The sequence below is a fragment of the Tympanuchus pallidicinctus genome, unplaced genomic scaffold, assembly GCF_026119805.1.
Source record: "Tympanuchus pallidicinctus isolate F22 unplaced genomic scaffold, pur_lepc_1.0 scaffold31, whole genome shotgun sequence".
NCBI classification, from domain to species: domain Eukaryota; kingdom Metazoa; phylum Chordata; class Aves; order Galliformes; family Phasianidae; genus Tympanuchus; species Tympanuchus pallidicinctus.
Genome location: NW_026294749.1, coordinates 13,679,775 through 13,698,391, shown reverse-complemented (window position 1 = coordinate 13,698,391; position 18,617 = coordinate 13,679,775). Strand labels below are relative to the sequence as shown.

The following is an 18,617-nucleotide window of genomic DNA, read 5'->3' as shown; positions in this document are numbered from 1 at the left end:
AGATCCGAAGGCGGTTTGAAGCTGAACATCAGAAAAAAATGCACTCCCTCTGGGAGTACTATTAGTACCGCGTCTGACGGAGCGGCTGACCCGTTTCGCTATACCTCAAAGGCATCAGGACGAACCCCCTCATCCAGCCCGAGTTGAGCACGGATCCTGGGCTCCGCCTTGGACGTGCGTGCGGAAGCGCCCCAGCCTTGGCCCCTAGCACCGAGAGCACAAGGTCGCTTCTTTCCAACCCCCATGTGCTCGGAGCCGAGCCGGGGCGGTTGGCACAACCCACAACCCAGCCTTCTATCGCCGCCTCGGCGGAGCGGAACTCTGCTGATCCCGAAAGGTGCTCAGCTAAGGGGCAGCACCGCTGCCTCCACGGAGTCACAAAAGCTCCGCCTCCGACCGATCTGGAACGGCTTGATAAAGGCAGGTGCGGGAAAGCAGCAGGAACCCAACTCGCAGCATCTGCCTATGTCCAGAGCCCCTGACACTTTCTTGCAAAGAAGCACCAGGGCCGGCCGTGCAGCCGTGCCGACGGTGGCGGGACGGGACCCGCTCCACCAGAGCGTCTGTGCGAGGAGACGAGCACCTCGCCCCCAAGGACCTCCGAAGAGGAGGGATTTCTCCGCGAAGGGGAAACAGGATTTTGTTGTGTGGCTTGGAGATGAGAGAGGTCTCTAGAATGGGGTTCCTCCTGGGACTGATGGATCTCCCAGCAGCGCTAGGAGAGAGAAGCTCGGGAAGCCCTACAAATAACAGCCATCCTCAGAGCTTTGCGATCGTCTCTTTCCGATGGGATCACGTGAAGGACCCTTATGTCATTACACTCTGGATACTTGTGGCCAGCTTGGCCAAAATTGGTGAGTCCCGAGTTATATATTAATATGTCCTCTTCCCTCCCCTTCCTCTTTTTCCTTCTCACATCCAACATAAATGAAGAGAGCTTATCAGAAGTCCACTGACCCGTTTTCAGGGGTTTTACTGTACTCTGTCCTGATTTCATAATACTGCCTTACATAGCACTTAGCAGTGTGATTTTCACCTTCCCGAGGGAGTTAAGTAGTTCATTTTCAACACCTAGGACTCTGGCTTTTGTGTCTGACTCCTTACACATGGTTGCATTCCTTGAAGCCTTTCATTACAGTTGTTCTCAGGAAAAGACTTTTTACAGACATGAAGTGACGATTAAGCTTTATTGCTTATCGAGTGCCCATTCCAACTGACAATATGCTGTTCTTTTAGATATAATTGGCAGATTTATGAGCTACCACCATCACAGATAAACGCAATAAAACCAACTTATGAACTTGGCAATCTCTGCTTTGCAAAGCACTGTTGTATTAGTGAAAGAAAATAAGGAAAATTATTTCACAGAGAAAGGTAACAGTGACTTAGTCTAATTGAATTCAGTATGTGTAAATACATGTGAGTACTCCTTCTCGTTCTCTGAACCTTGTGACACCTCCAAAAGCAATCTTATATTAATAATACTGTTTGCTGAACTAGAAAAGTGGCTGCTTATTTAGAATGTATTTTATTTCCATGATGCTATTATATTCTATTAGAATCATAGAATCATAGAATATCTGGTATTGAAAACAATTCACAAGGATTATCAAGCCCAACTCTTGGCTCCACACCTGACTATCTAAAATTTAAACCCTACATCTGAGAGCATTGTACAAACACTTCTTGAACTTCAGCAGGCTTGGTGTCATAACCACATCTCCAGGTAGCCTGTTCCAGTGCCCAATCAGTTTCTTGTGAATAACCTTTTTCTACTGTCCAGTCTGAACTTTACCTGAATCAATTTGATGCCGTTCCACTGGATACTTTTACCTTTGGGATCTAAAATGAGACCACTGTCAGTTTGGCTGATATTATCAACATCATTTTCAATTTTCAGTAAGTATTTTCTAAAATCAGTAGCAATTCGGCTGCGTGACCAGCTGAAAATCATGGTAATATTCTGTACTTGTACTGATAATACTGATATGGGATGGAAACATCATACACCATGGATTTGGCATGTTGCGCCAAATGAAAGATATAAACAGACAGCTCATGCATACAGTTGCACATAAGCTAAATGCACTGAGGATGGGTGAAAAGTACTGCTTCCACATTCAAATAAATTGAAATAATACTTTTCTAAAAGGGAGGAGACAAGTTATGCAAGGGTTATGTTGTTAAGTGGTTTTCAGCACTATGGGCATTGTTTAGATGCTTGCTGATATTACCAGAAGCTAAATATTGTTAACGGAATCAGTATTGAACTACAAGTATTTCAGATGGTAGCTACATTATCTAGATTACATAGAAATGCAGTTTTGATTTAACTGATTTGTATTGATGGGTTATATAGAGTAGAAAACTGGAGAAACCAGATATGGTGAAAAAAGCAGTGACAGTGTTGAGCCTCTGTAAATTTGTGCTAACTAATCTAAATAAAGACTCCTTGTCTGAACCATTCTTTTCTTAGTAAGTATTAACTCTCTGTTATTAAGACTTTCCTGCTTTCTATATGTACCAGCGTTATTCAAAATAATATTAGTGCTCAGCAGCCAGATCTGTGCTGTGGGAGAAACTCAGTGCAGCTAACAAGGCTTTGATTTATACTTAAAATGCTGAGGCTTGGAATGAGATTGTCTTGAATTAAGATGAGACATTTTATCATAAACTGTGTAGTACGTCTACAAATATTTGATTCTGGGAGTTAGGAAGATGAATACCACTGGTTCTGTTTTAAAATTATTTGCACTTATTTCATAGCTGCACAGAGCACGTTACTTACTAGTAAGAAGAGAGTGTCTATCATCAATTCCATCATTTTCCCAAGCTCTCGAACTTCAGACTTCTCTCACATTTATGATTGCAATCCTGCACTGCCCCATATGTTGTCTCCGAAGAAGCAGTGGACAGCTGCTGTATTCCTCTGCAGAGGAATAAATGCTCCTGTTCTCCCCACCAGCCACAAATAACATACAACTGATCAGAAAGGTACATTCACTGCCCAACTGTTGATTGATGCAGAAAGCGTGAAGATGTTCATGTAAATCAATGGGAAAGGGAAATGAAAAATCTGTCAGCCTTTTACCTGCCTGTGTGTGTCAAGAATTTTGGAAAGTAGGACAGAAATCCATCAGAAGATTCTGAAGGGCAAAAATGCTGGGCAGGACCAAGATCTCTAAATTTAAAAAGATGACAGAAAAGAATGGGGGAAAAAAATATAGAACATCTGACCCTGTGTATTACTTGAAGGCAGGCAAACACAGTACAATCAAAACAATGATTTTGTTCTGGATTTTTTGGAGAGGGGGGCTGAGTGAATCATGAAAGATCACCTCCCTGTGGCTATAGAAAATGATAGAGTGTTGACTGGCAATTGGGTTAGCAAAAGGTCGCCTGGGAATTGCAAGCTAGGGGTGAAAGATATATGATAATGCTTTGCTTTCTTTTGCATTACAGTAAGCTTAATTTTTTATTATTTGATAGTTAGCTTGCTCTTTTCCCCAACAAAAATGATTCTGATTGTGATATTATAAGATTTTGGGGAGGGTGTAATTAATAAAAGGCACTTTTAGCTCTTCTGGAACTTGTTATTCCTGTTTCATACATTCAGAATTTAATTTAGTGCTGGCAAAGTGTTCTGCATTAGAAGCTGTACTGTGTAAAATGTCGTTAAATATCTCTAACACACAAAGAAGTCTCTAGTGTTCTGAACTATATGCAAAGGAAGATTCTTATTTTTTTATTATTGTTTTTAATTTTTTAATTTTTAATTTATTTCATGTGAGGAATAATTATATATCTTGACAAATCTAAGTATTGGCACAAAGCTGTGGAATAAGTCTTCAGACAGTTGGCTTTCATGAACTGTAAGATACTTAGTCTGTGTCTAATATAAATAATCTCAGTCTACTTTTTCACATGTCATAATTGATTTGATATGACCCTCTCCATTTGAAGTCTTCCAGCTCCTTATTCTAAGGTTCACAGTGTTCCATCTAGACTAATTATCTTTATTTCCTCTTTTGATAGGCTTTCTTATCACTACACAACAGTATCCTTATGGGATAAGGCTAATAAACTACTCACATGTGTAAAGCTAAGCCTTAAAAACACCTTATCTCCATGAAGAAAGTACATCAGGTACATCTGAGAACCCTCCTGGTAGACTTCTTCCACTGTGTGTCCGCTTTCTGGTATCTCAGTTGTCCAAACTGCACAAGTAATATCAACACATACATACATGCTCATTATTTATAGTTACAGACTAGGTAACTTTGCCACGCACGCTCCTATTTCTTTATATGCCTATAATGGATCACAACTTGAAAACAATGATTTAATAAACACAAATATAGAAGATACAAGCAGTGGGAGCAAAGTCTGTTGTAGAAAAAGTCAAAGACAGGTGGGAGAAAAAGAACTCTGGAAGTAGGCAGAAGAAAAGGAATTATAAAGTCAGGAGAGAAAGTCAAAGAATCACACAATCACAGAATTGTAGGCATGGAAGGAACCTCTGGAGATCATCAAGTACAACTCCTCTGAAACAGTAGGTTCCCTACAGCAGGTTGCACAGAGAAGTGTCCAAACAGGTCTTAAATATCTCCAGAGAAGGGGACTCCACAACTTCTCCGGGCAGCTTGTTCCAGTGCTTTCACTGTAGAGAAGTTCTTCTTTGTGTTTGTATAGAACTTCCCATCTTCCAGTTTGTGCCCATTGCCTCTTGTTCCATTGCTGCATGCCACTGAAAATAACCTGTCCCTATCAACTTGACTCCTGTGCTTTAGATATTTGTAAACAGTGATGAGACCCCTCTCAGCTTTCTCCAGGTTGAAGAGACCCAGGTCTCTCAGCCTTTCCTCGTGTTTCCTCATATGCTCCAGGCCTGCCATCATCTCTGTGACCCACTGCTGGACTCTCTTTAGAAGATCTTTGTCTTTCTTGAACTTGTGGAGCCCAGAATTGGACACAGTATTCAAGTTTCATCTAAGAATATTGTATATGAGTTTGGTTTTTTTTCTAATGGTAGTGTAAATTAAAAAAAAAAAGTAGTATGTTTTTTACCTGAGGATATCCACCGTGTGCTGCTGTATGTGTGCTGCACTTGTTCAAAATCCCAGGTTGCAGAGAAAGTTTTTATATTTTCATTAACACTTGGGTAACTGCAAGACTTCTATCTGTGTTTTACATCTTTTTGACTACCACAACATTTTCCCATGCAACAGTTAATTGCTTTGCACTAAAAAAACTACAAAGCACATTTTTGTGTTGGTTTGTTTGTTTTTGTAGTGGCAATGTAGCCAGTGACAATGAGGCTCATTACTGAAGTCTGAGTAACATTTACTGCCTTATTTCTGCTACCTAGACTACTGACCTTACTATTTACAGGTCTAATCATTACTGCACAAGGTAACTTATCTCAGTAAGGCCAGCTTAAGCTCATTGTTACTGTTAAAATGCCATATCCATTTTTCTTCTTCACTCTGTCCCATGTCTGCACAAATAGCAGTACCCTTCTGAGAGATACAGTGGCCTTACAATGACATCTGCCAACGTCTTCAGTACTCTTGGATGAATCCCATCAGCATGCATGACTTTGGGTATGTTCAGTTTGCTTAAGTACTCTCTGATGTGATCCTCTACCACCAACAGTTTATCTTCTTTGCTCCATATTATCTCTCAGATCTTTGAAACCTGGGATTCCTGAAGGCCGGTCTTGCGAGTAAAAACCGAGCCAAAGAAGGCATTCAGCACGTCAGCTTTTTCCCTGTCCTGTGTAATCACAACCCCCACCTTATTCAGTGGGCCCATGCTTTCCCTAGTCTTCTTTCTGTCACTGGTGTATTTACAGAAGCCCTTCTTGTTGCCTTTAACATCTGTGGCCAGATTCAGTTCCATCTGGGCTTCAGTTTTCCTAACTTCATCACTGCATTCTTGGACATGTGTATGCCTCACAGGTTACTTGTCCCTATTTCTTTTCAGCTTTGGTTTTGTTGATTCATGCAGGCCTCCTGACATTTGTGCCTGACTTTCTCTTTGCTGGGATGAATCTCTTTTGAGTTTAGAGGAGATCCTTGGATATTAACCATATTTCTTCAATCTCTCTTGTCTCCAGAACATCCCATGAGACTCTTACAAGCAAATCCTTTACCAGTTCTATTTGTGCTCTCCTCAAGCTTGGGTTTGTGAATTTGTTTCTCACCCTCCTCTTTCCCCTGGGTTTCCCAAACTCCACCATCTCATAGTCACTTTGACCATTATATTGCCCAAAAGCCCCTTGTTAAAGACCCAGCAGAACACCTCTCATTGGATTTTCTGTCACTCGGAGAAGGAAGCTACCATTCAAAGCACTCTAGGAACCTCCTGGGTTGCTTGTGTCCTGGTGTGGCTGTCTCTCACATCCACACTTTATATTTTAGATTTAATTTTTCTACCCATTTAGCCTCCTGAATTTGCTCAGTGTGAATCAGATAAGGAAGTGTAAGAAATGGCAGGAGAGCATGTGGCTGTGAAAAGGAATGAGGAAGAAGGGTACATACCCTTCGGATTATCTGCGAGTCAAACCTTTGCCAACTGTTTTTGTCAGTGTAGTTTATTCTAAGTCTGTCACAAAGCCCTCAAATGCTGTCTTGTTTGAGTCCATCAGTTCTAAAGAACCCAAGATAAAATGAGCTGTGAAGTGCACTGTGTTTTTAAGCTTACAGAGAAATGGGTTCCCACTATATATCAGTCATGCTGTTACAATCAGGTTAGTTTATTTTACTGAAATCCAGTCAGCAAACTACCCTAAAGTCAAGTTATAGTTATTACACATGTAAGTAAACAATTGATCTGGAATGCAGGGATTCATTGAAAAATAAAAAGTCAGTGAAAAAAAGGTTATTTTCATCTTGTTTTAGTTTTCCTTTATTTCTCTAGACTTTAAAATATTTAGATTCTATGATCTGAGATGCCCAGAAGTGACTCCAGTTTCTGCATGCCTGGGACCCTTCGTATTGTCTCACTTATCTGAGAAAGGAGCATATTGTTAACACCAGCATTCCTGTGGAGAATGTTAAGCATGTTGGGATGGGCTAGGGAAGAAACAGTGAAATGCATATGTAACAACCCACCTAATTTTGACTTTTCAAGCAAAACCTTGCTCCTTTAAAGAAATCTGTACCCTTCCTCCAAAGAATCCATTTGACTCCAAATTTCTCCTGGCGTTTTAGGAGTAGTAAAAAGGGTCAGCTACTAAACTGATTTAGAGTATTGTTTTAATTATAGTAAAAATGTGAGAATAGGTCTTCCATTGGCAATTCTCTGTGTCTATCTCGTAAATACTATCTTTAAGAAGAAATGTTGAAGATTGCTTAGCAGAACTTTATTGTAAGTATTTAACTGAAAAAGGAATGAGAGAATCAGATGGCGAAGATATTTCCAGACCCTGCAAAGCACTAATTTTGTCGTAATTACAATGTTCTTTAAAAGCTGTTCTCATTAGCAAGTGATGAGAAATGATTTTGCGCTGTGACTAGAAAGACTGGACTGCCTTCCCCTGTGTACTGATAAAGATAACAAGGAAAAATACGTATTTATACTAAATTTCTTGCTTTATTGTGATCTCAGAGGAAACTGGAATAGGTTGGCATCCTTATAAAGGAAGTGCATACATTTCCTTCCTGGATATATCTTTTCATTAGCTACCTTAAAGTAGCAAAGCAACTACACAAAAATGCTGTAAATTTATGCTGGCAAAAGTGTTACATAACTGAGGTGCCTTCATTTTAAGCAATACTCTGCTTTCTCTTGTCCAGTTCTGTTTAGAATAGCTTTTAGTAAGAAATGTTAAGCAGTGCAAAATCACTACTGTCTAAGGCATAACAGCTTTTAAGACATGATTTTAGGCAAATGAAAATAACATTTTCATCATAGAATCCATTCACATTTTGGGTCCTAGGAACAATTGTATGCACATTTCTTTATCTAATTTATGATTTATAAATGGATATCTATCTCCACATTTTGTTTCTGTGCTGCTCTTGTATCTTATTCATCCTTTTCCTGTTTTTTCTGCCTACCTGAAACATACATCCCTCTTTCACCCCCCCCCCCCTCCACTCTCCAAGTCTTGTGAGACTCAAGTCTGAATTATTTAGAGTAAGGAAGAAGATATCAGGACGGTATAATTTGACAAGATTCAGATTACATCCCCTGACGAATAGGAAATGTGCAGTGACAACTTGTATGAACTACATAAGAAAAAGTCTCATTTAAAGAATGATCCTGAACTGAATACAGTTCAGGCATGCATACCAAAGAAAGGATCTTTGCCATCAATTATTTTCAAGCACCTGCACGCAAACTACTCTGCATTCTCTGCAGAACAATGGAATCCTTTTAATACTGTAGTCAGGTTTGTTGAAAACATTGATTTACTGTCTTTAGAGCTGAGGTCACTTATTACTTAGCCTACCGAACCCCAATATGACTGTAAATCTGTCATTTGGTAGCATAGCAGCAGACCACTGGCAGGCAAGTAGTTGAGTGCAAGCAACAAACCCTTTTAGATATATAAAAGTTCTTCAAGTGAAAGTTTTTGTGAAGTCTACTTTGTTTTTGTGAAATTGTTGTCTATTAGAGATCCTTCATAAGAAAGCTGATTTGTAGTTTATAATTTGTGATTTGTTTATTTGATGTGGCAGTAAAAAGGTGGTATTTCCAGTTGTTTTGACTTCTACCACATGAAGTCTATCAGAAATTAGTAAGTTTCACAACCAGTTTCCTTTTTGTTTTCAATTCAAATACAACACTTCTTTTCCTCCTATGTTAGTTACTCTATTTTAAGTACTCTGAAGTAATGGAGTAATTGATAACTGAGTTATTCTGTACCTTTTGTTTGGCTCTTTCTATTCCAGGACAAAATGTTCTGTGTCTAGAACACTCCTTATTTCTTGTCTATTTCTTTTCTGAATATTCTTTTTACACTTTCAGCAGACTGCCTGTAATTTTTTCTCATCTCCCTGCAGTAGTCCAGTTAAATTCATATCTCAAAGTACTAAAGACTCTAATTATTCTTTACCTAATTAAGAAGTGACACCCATTTAGATTTACTGAGTGTTAAAAGTCTCTGTAAACTGCAGAGCATGGCTGATTGGCCTTGTTGTAATAATTTGATTTATCTTGTGAAATAGCTTACCGAGTATGAAAAGAGAGACTTGATACCCAGTTGGCTGCTATGTAAAGTGCTGTGAAGTCATAAATACTGAAACTACCTACAGGCTGACAAGGAAGAGTCGAGATGGAATGCAAGACCTCAAGTGGAAACACTTTTAATTAAAGTACGAATATTTAATGTTTCATTGTGGAAGAAAAAGAAAATGGAAAGGCGTTCTGAAAGTCCTATGGGAAAGTGGGTTTTTAAGTAGGTAGTTCCAGGAGTTTTCTTCTTCCAGTAAATGAAAATAGAAGTTTCTTCTTCCAAGGATTTCCAAGAATTCTGGGTTCATTAATATGAACCCATTCATTAATATGCGCTATGCAAGTTCTTCAGCTGTTATCTATTGAAAGACAAAAAAAAAAACCCCGAGCAAACTGGGCCTTTTGTCAACCTCTAATGTTAAAAAACTATAGTCAAACTTCAAGAAAGAAAATCTCCAACCAGATTTTGTACATCTTTTCAAAAGAATTTGGTTATGATTCTCTCTTCAAAAATTACCAGTTTTAAAAAATGAAAAGAAGTTTTATTGGTCAGTTTGCTTCCAAAATTGGAGCTTGAAGGAAAATATTGAACATTCAGAAACCTGTGGTTTTGAGCCAGTAAGGTTTTTAATGGAAATCTCCCAAGTGTAAACAAATGAGGGGACTTGTCCAAACATAAAACTGATTCTATATTACAATTTTGTCATAGTTAAAATATTCTGACTCCGTGAATGTTTTTGTATTGTTTTAGTGTTATAGTGGTATTCAGAAACGAGAGGTGACATAGCATAGAATAACTCTAGGTTGATGTACTAACAATTAAATCGGAGGTACAGTTGTTATGTGATTGTATAACACATCTAACAACTAAGTATTGTTCCAGTATGGAGTTACTAAAACCCTCATATCCCTGTGGGATAGTAGTATGGGTTTGCATGTGGATGTAGATCTTCAAGCCTTGACATTTTAGGCATATGCAACTTCACTTAACCAGTCTGAATAGTAGTTCTTTTGTTCTGTTCTTATGCATAGCCTGGAGACTCTCTAGAAGAGAGGACAATATATGGTGGCCATACAATTCATGATGGCTATGCCCTTGTGACTCAAAGGAAGGAATGGTGAGATGTCAGCATAAAATTTAACTCTAACCTGGATGCTTACCCATTAAAATGGCTTCAATTTTCTTCCACTGGTTTGCGTTAGCTGTGTCACTCTCTCCTCTGCCTTCTCTTAACTGATGTAACATTTTAATCTGTTATTTCAGACAACTTAAATCATTCTCCAGGATGAACTGATATTCCAGAAAATAGTGTTATTTGACATGTATGTGTTGTAAGTTATGTTAACTGGTAATAGCCACCTGATTCAGCAGTAACCTATGTAACCTCAGAGGTGGTGGATGTAGTATTCCCTAGAATTCCTAATTTCCTGCAGAACAGGATGATAGAGTTTCTCATCCACCCACAACTGCACACAGAACTGCACACTTCTGTAGTTCTCTATACAATGTTGATATCATTCTTATTTTTTTTTAACTTGTGGAACTGGTACTTTGTCATTGTATCTCAGTTTCCCAGTTTCTAACAGGATTTTCCCAAGAAGAGACTCTCATTGTTCCTTCCATGAAACAATAACAACAAAACAAAATTCAAAACTACTGCAGAGTTATGTGGGTGGATATTCTGTAAATACAGTGCATCCTTTCTTTACAGAAAGGAACAGGAAATTTCTGTGTCTATGACAGTTATGTCCATAGTGATTAATTAACTCCTTATATGATGTTCCATTCCTAAGTTCCTTTCACTGCACAGCTAGCCGTGTAAGCACTAACTCTGGCTATGAGCACATTTCTGCCATTGAACTGTAAGTTTTGTCAAGCTATGTTATTTGGAGTGCATGTCAGCTGTCTTTTTTATTTAGTTACCTGTTCAGATTATTTCTCATGGATGATCATTATTGGAAGTTAGTGCTTTCATTTTCTAAGTAGAAATATTGCCTAAATATTTTGTTTACTTTGATGCATTTCTATAACACTTGCTACTGTAGATGTCATGTGGAAAAGCAGTGATATATATATTTATAGACAAAAGTAGACTTAAGTTATACTTAATCTTTCTAGCGTAAAAAGCAGAGTAATGTGTTCTGCATTTAAAAAAAAAGAGTTTGTATTGATCAGTGCATTGGTCTGTTGCGGAAAGAAATAGGATAGGATGTACTGTGGGAGAAGGAGCAGGATGGAAGCTGCAGATGGGAGTCTTATTATGTATGTTGAATAAAAAAGGATGTAATTCAATGGTGTGTAGAGGAGGGAGGAAGTTGTGCTGCCATCTATAGAGGTGTTGACAGCCTGAAGAAATGAACTAACAGGAGCCACATTGTTGATGGTTTATGGGCTGATTTGGCCCAGTTCCATGACTCGCCGGGTGGAGGGACCTGTGGATCCACACTCCAGAAAGGGACAAGAGAAAAGGATGGAGAGATGGGCCTAAAACAACTGCAGGCACCAGTACATTTTGGGATTGACCCAGCTGTAAAGAAGCTTCACAGAAAAGAACCTGGAATTCCTGGTAAGATAGCAAGATGAACATCGGGAATGTGCACTTTTCCATTAAGAAGACTTACAGTATTCTAGGGCTCTTTGTGCAAAGTGTTGACAGCAGGTTGAAGGAGGTGATTCTTTCCCTCAGCACCAGTGGGGCCACTCCAGAAGTAATGTGTCCAAGTTTTAGGTTCCCAGAACAAAAGAGATGGACTTTATATTGAATGTATAACAGGTTTACATATTAATTCATGGATTTTTTATTTTATGTTATTTTATCATAAAGAAGATAAATATTTGCTAAAGTCTAAAAGATTTTCTGTTAGTTTTACTTTTCCATTCACTGAAAGAATTTCTTCACAAGCTGATGACTGATTCTATAAATATGACCATTATTTGTAATCTCTTGCCATGAATGAGTTATGTAAAATTATTTTAGAATTTGCTCTATAAGGCTTCAAGAAAACAGATTCTTGGCTTGTTAAATCTGTTTTCAGAGGGATTTATTCAGTAGCTCTACGTATTTTCTTCTGGACTGGTGTATCTTAGAGGATACAGCTTGTTAGATGTGTAAAATGAGCATGCATAGCAAGGCTTATTTTTTCTCCACTAGTAAGGCATTTTATAGGTGAGGTAAATAGTAAGCATCACTTTGTTTTCTTCAGTGCTATATTAAGTATTCCTTCAATGTGGGGAGCTGCTATCTTATCCCTTCCCAACAGTCCTATAAACCCTTATTTTTTCTAGACGTTTAAAAGGGGGATTATATATCTGCCAGTTGCTGCATTGCATCATTGCACATAACAAGTTTTTTAAAAGGTTTAGCTATCCACAGTGGCAGAAACTTTATTTTTCTATTTTAATACATACTTTATTTCTTCTGCTTATGTATTCCATAAAGTATCATGCAGCAAACTCTTATAATTCCACTCAAAAAGAACAAAATACGTGCTGTAAAACAAGGCAGATTGTAGATCACTCAAGCCAGTTGTTTGAGTGGCTGTCTTCTATCCATAACAGATTCTGAAACTCATGCCCTGCAATTTATGAAGAGGTATATATTTAATGAAGTAGAAGTATCCAGGAGAATAAAGGTTTTTTTGTTACCCTTTTTTTCTGGATAATATTTAGGAATATAAGCTCTTCATTTTTCCAAGAGTTTCATTAGAAATAAAAACCACGAGTCCAGAAACTGCACTTTCTTTTCTGTATATTGTGATAAATACAGCACTGAAATTAATCATCAACGGGGCCCTTGTAATTCACCTCCACCTACCCCACACCCATGCTAATTTGGTCAACAACCAGATATTACCTAGTGTTAGGATAATGTTATTACACTTTGAATATGGGTCTAAAAAAGAGCTGTTACATTTATAATGCAGTGAGGGAAAGTGGCAGTTCATTAATACATGATGGTGTCCTGGCTATCTGAAATCATGTAGCCTGCAGGACTTGGAAGATGGTCATCTCTGTTTTTGGTACTGGTGAGCCTGCACCTAGAGTACTTTATTCAATTTTGTACCTCTCACTGCAGGGAAGTCACTGAGGTGCTAGAGCATAAGGGCAATGAAGCTGGTGAAGGGTCTGGTGCACAAGTCTTATGAGGAGCTGGTGATGGAACTGGGGTGGTTTAGTCTGGAGAAGAGGAGGCTCAGAGGAGACCTTGTTGCTCTCTACAGCTACCTGAAAGGAAATTGTTGTGAAGCAGGGTTTTTGGCCTCTTCTCCAGGTAACTTGCAATAGGACGAAAGGTAATGGCCTTAAATTACATGAGGGAGTGTTCAGGTTGCGTATATGTGGAAAATTTCTTCTCAGGTATAGTGGCAAGGCTTTGAGGCAGTCTGTGCAGGCAAGTGGTGGAGTCATCATCGCTGGAGGTTTTCAAGAAAAGGATAGATGTGGCACTTGGGGGCATGGTGGGCAATGGTGATGATGTGTTAACAGTTGGACAAGATGATCCTAGTGGCATTTTCCAACAAGATTCTGATTCTGTGATTCTACTATGATACATTACTCTTATTTGCAACCTTATATTCTTTACCATTTCACTAACAGAAGAACATCTCATTTTCATGTCTTGAATAGTTGTGAATAAAAGAGTAAAAAAAGAAAAAGACTGATTAACTGAAATGCTAAAGCTTTTGGCTCTGAAGCACTCAATAAAGTATCTTAATTATTCAGACTTTCCAGAGGAATACAACATAGTTTATGCTATTAAAAGTGAAGTTTCCAAGACATGTTCTCTTGAGAAATGCCACTGGTGTCTGAAAGTATGAGGATGTAAAAAGCTGCTTATTGTGATTCAGAAGGAAAAATTAAAACCGCCCGAAGATAAATCTGCCTGTGCAGATGGGAACTCAACTTATGTATGTGTTCTGAAGATCTTAGGTTAGGAAAGACCTACACAAATTAAGAATGAATGGTCTGTAGCTCTATTTTCCTTTTACTGCCTCATGTAATAGAATCAGTATTATCTGGTCTGTATACCCATTGCCCATGTGATAAATATTTTTTCTGTTTATTGTCCAGTGCTGTAAAATACAGCTAATAGTCACTATAGCAGTGCTTGTACTGTAGTCCCTAAAACACATTATCTTCATATGTGACTGAAAGAATCTTGATAACTCCCCCAATACTCTGGGAAATGCATGTCAGTGATGACTAACAGACATGCAAATTATGAAACTGGTTTAGTTGTTCACAAACTAAGCATTAATTAAAGAATGTCTGAGGTTGAAAAGGAGCTTTGGAAGTCATCTAGTCCAATTATCCTTTTCAAACAGAGACAGCTACAGGAGGTTGACCAGGACTGAAAAGAAAATGGGAAAATATATCCCATGTATCATACAATTACTTAGATGCTACTGCGCATAGAGAGTGCAGAATCCATACATTTGTGGAAAATTCAGCTGAAATTTGGCTTGACATTCCTCTATCATTTTTCTTCCTTAACTTTCTTTCCTCTCTCTCTCTCTCTCTCTCTTTCTTTCTTCCCCTCTCTTACCTACCCTGGCATTTATGTACATATGGAAGTGCTAAACCGAGCTTTTAAGATTTAAGTCTTATACAATTTTTTTTTTTTCCGTCTGTAGTCATTTTTTCATTTCTGATTTATCTGTGTTAAGTAATTTAGCTCCCTTCAATATAGACATTACTGTTCACATACTAGGTGCAACATTTTATTTACACTGAACTGCTCTCACATAATTAGTTTTGCACTAACATACTTAGGAGTACATGTAAAATCTTTATTCCTTGTTGACAGGGATCTGATAATGTAAAGGGTCCTATGCTGACATGATCTTGTATTGAGTACCATGTTTATTCTATGTGCATGATATTCTGGGATGTTGATTTTTAGGTAGGAAGAGGTTTGAGTTTTGTTTCCACCTTCCTTTCTTCTTGAAACATGCAGCTACTTGCAGTAACGAGATTTGAGATGTGAGTTATTACAAATGTAGCTTTTAGACAGTTGCATTTATCCCTCCTTTAACTTTCTTAACTATGACAAATTAAGCTAATCTTACCAGGAAATTCCTTTTGCATACTGAGCAATGCTAAGATTTCTTATTTTGTCTCTGTATGCACTACAAAATGCAAACGCATAGTTGAAGATACAATTGTCACGCAATTACCTTTCCACCCTATTTTGAAATACCAAAGCTACTTTCCATGTAACACATTATGCACTATGAGGTCACTATCCAGTCTTCTATTCTTCTTGTTACTAGTGTGTTCTTCAGTCTCAAAGGAGATAATAAAGATATGAGAGTTAATATATTACTTCCTCAGAAAAGCTGTAAGGACAAACAAACAAAAAAAAAAGGCGCCACGTTAGAGTGTATTCAATAATGGCATCTCAGACCTAATTGTGAGAAAAGAAAGGTCTCAGCTTTGCTCTCTGGAAAAATAAATCGTAGATTTCTGACAACATACTTCTTTCAGGGGCTGGAATGTATGCATCCAGTAAGGAAGCACGTCTTGTCATCTGCTCTCTGTTGCCTAAGTCAGAAACTCTCAGGATAGATTGGTAAAAATGTTGCTTTCAGAAACTTCCAATGAACAAATAAGTGTTCATATAGTTCAATATACAATAAGGATTGTAACATTGGATTTCTTACCTACGTCTTTCACAGATATCATCTTCCTTGCTCAATTCCTTAGCATCTTCTTTTTGATTGGAACTTATTAATATTAAACAAGGGAGTCTATCATTAAGTGGAGCGCTTTAAAGGGATTTGTATGTGGAGAAATAGGTGAGTGACAAATGTTTTCGCTGGCAGCCTCATAGAAAACTTATTTTTTCTGTTTTCTTCACAAAGTTTTGAAATCCCAAATACTTCACTAAGGGACTTCCACAGCCCTGTAAGAATCTCAGGAAAATACTCTTTATGTTTTGGGCATATTTTATTCTTCGTTCTTAATACCTTATACCTATAGGGAGTGTTTTCTCTGAAAACTGATTCAAGCTTGTTAGTAAAAATAATTAATCTGTAAAAACTGAGTTTTACTAAAAAGTGTTTTCCTACCCTATGACTTGGAGCACTCTTCATTGCTATTCCCCTCAGATCTTAAGCTATAATTATATCTCTCCTAATAGGCAGCAACCAGTAAGAAATCCTTGCCATCCCCTGGAGGAAGAAGAACAGAAAGTCTCTACACTAGAAGTAAATTTTCAGTTTCAAGCACCAGTATTAGACTTTTTCACAGAATCACACATTTAGAGGGTTTGGAAGGGACCTCAAGAGATCATCAAGTCCAATCCCCTTCATAAAGAAGGTACCTGCAATAGGTCACACAGGTAGGCATGCAGGCAGGTCTTGAATATCTTCACAGATGGAAACTCCACAACCTCTCTGGTCAACTTGTTCTTGTGCTCCATCATCTTTACCGTAAAGAAGTTCTTCTGCATGTTTGTATGGAACTTCCTGTGTCCAAGTTTTAGACCACTGCTCTTCGTCCTGTCACTGCACACCACCAAGAATAGCTTGGCCTCATTAGCCTCCCACCTCCCTTTAGATATTTATAAGCATTATTTGGATCCCCCATCAGCCTTCTTTTCCCCAGTTTGAACAGACCCAGGTTGCTCAGCTCTTTCTCGTACAGGAGATATTCCTGGACCTTTATTATCTTTGTGGTCTTCCACTGGATTCCTTCTAGGAGATCCCTGTCTTTTCTGAACTGGGGAGCCCAGAACTGGACACAGTGTTCTAAACATGCCTCACCAGGGCAGAGTAGAGGGGAGGATCACCTCCCTCAACCTGCAGGCCACAAACTTTGAATGCACCCCAAGATACAACTGGCCTTCTGGCCACCAGGACACCTGCTGGCTCATGGCCACTCTACCAGAACACTCAGGTCCCTCTCCTCTTCTTTATCTTCCTTTTTTCCTTGTACCTGGAATGGACCCAAAACAAGGAAAATAACTTATCCTGTGGTGCTTTGGTAATTTTTTGTGTAATTTATCTTAATACCATAACTGTTTCCACATATCACTAGTAATCCACTTCTTTGAAGTTCTTTATGTGTATGAGCAAAAGACAAAACATACTCAAATGGAGACTTGTTTTAATTCATTTACCATGTTAAAGTAAAGGTCCTAAGGAAACATTTTTCTCAAATACATTGTATGAAATGATTCATCTCCACATTTATATTTGTATTAACTATGGAATATTGTGTACTGAAAGAGAGTCCTTACACAGAAAAGCCATAGCAAACCTGAAATGACCTCAGTCCTCAGTGAGGAGCATTATCTTGTTCAAGAAGATTATCTTTAAAACTTAATTCTGATACCTTTACACAGGAAGTGAAGTGGTTTTTCTGATAATTTGCTGCCCTGTTTTATATCCTCTATTACACTTCAAGGTTTTTCTAATGTGCACTCTGCTCTCATTTTGAAATATTATTTTTGACTGTTCCCATTTATCTTTTAGTGTCGTTCAGTTCCATAAGGGCCAAGTGCTTGCACTTGCACTGCAGTGGGACTGTTCCTTCAAAAAAGAACTACTTGGCATAATTATGATAATCTGTACCCAACTGCTTAAACTTCATTATGCTCTAACTGCTTATAGAGATAATAGTTGCTTACTCACACACTTCTTTGAATTTGACTTGGGGCTATCTTGTTATGTTATGACCTGTCAGCTGGGAACCTTGACCTGTATGTTGGTTGCACTTTTAATTGCTAATGTATTTTGTTAATTGTTCACCTACAGAGAACAGTGACCCAAAATCTCCTATTTAATGAGCTCATTAAAATGCTGTACGCTTTTTAAATGGTAATCATTGCATATGTGACAAAGAAATCTTTCATGAGCTGGATAAAACTAAGCTCAGACCAGTTTATCTAAACAAGTTAAATATGAAGGACTTTGTGTCTTGCTTACAAAAAATATGTCCAAGAACAAGAATGATTACTATTAATATTCATGTTCTAGTACTTTATTTAAGACGGGGAAGCGACTGCTCTCCTCTATCCCACCCTTGCAAAGCCCCAGGTGAAATACTGTGTCCAAGTCTGGGGAACCCAACAAAAGACAGGTATGGAGCTTTTGGAAAGGGTCCACGGGAGGGTTATGAGGATGATCTAAGGGCTGGAACACCTCTGCTATGAAGATAGACTGAAGGTATTAGGCTTGTTCAGCCTGGAAAATAGAAGGATGTGGGAAGACCTCACTGTGGCCTTTCAATATTTAAAGGGAATTTATAAACATGAGGGAAATCAACTTTTTACAAGGGTTGATACAGATAGGGCGAGGGAGAATGGTTTTCAACTAAAGGAAGGGAGATTTAGATTAGATGTCAGGGGATTTTTACTGAGCGTGTGATCAGGTGCTGGAACAGGCTGCCCAGAGAGGTTGTGCATGCCCCATTCCTGAAGATGTTTAAG

The 18,617-nt window shown here is 38.4% G+C and overlaps 1 protein-coding gene across 3 annotated transcripts in view; it reads left to right on the top strand.

The window, feature by feature from the left end:
- The first annotated feature begins 658 nt into the window (after window positions 1-658).
- SLC9A3 (solute carrier family 9 member A3) overlaps window positions 659-18,617 on the top strand; it is a 54,062-nt gene continuing 36,103 nt past the window's right edge. For 2 of the 3 annotated variants that reach the window (XM_052697669.1, XM_052697670.1), the window contains exon 1: window positions 659-854. In XM_052697669.1, coding sequence (XP_052553629.1) covers window positions 659-854 — 196 coding nt within the window. Of the gene's footprint in view, window positions 855-18,194; window positions 18,269-18,617 lie in introns of those variants that run through there. The other variant, XM_052697671.1, reaches the window with a different exon arrangement.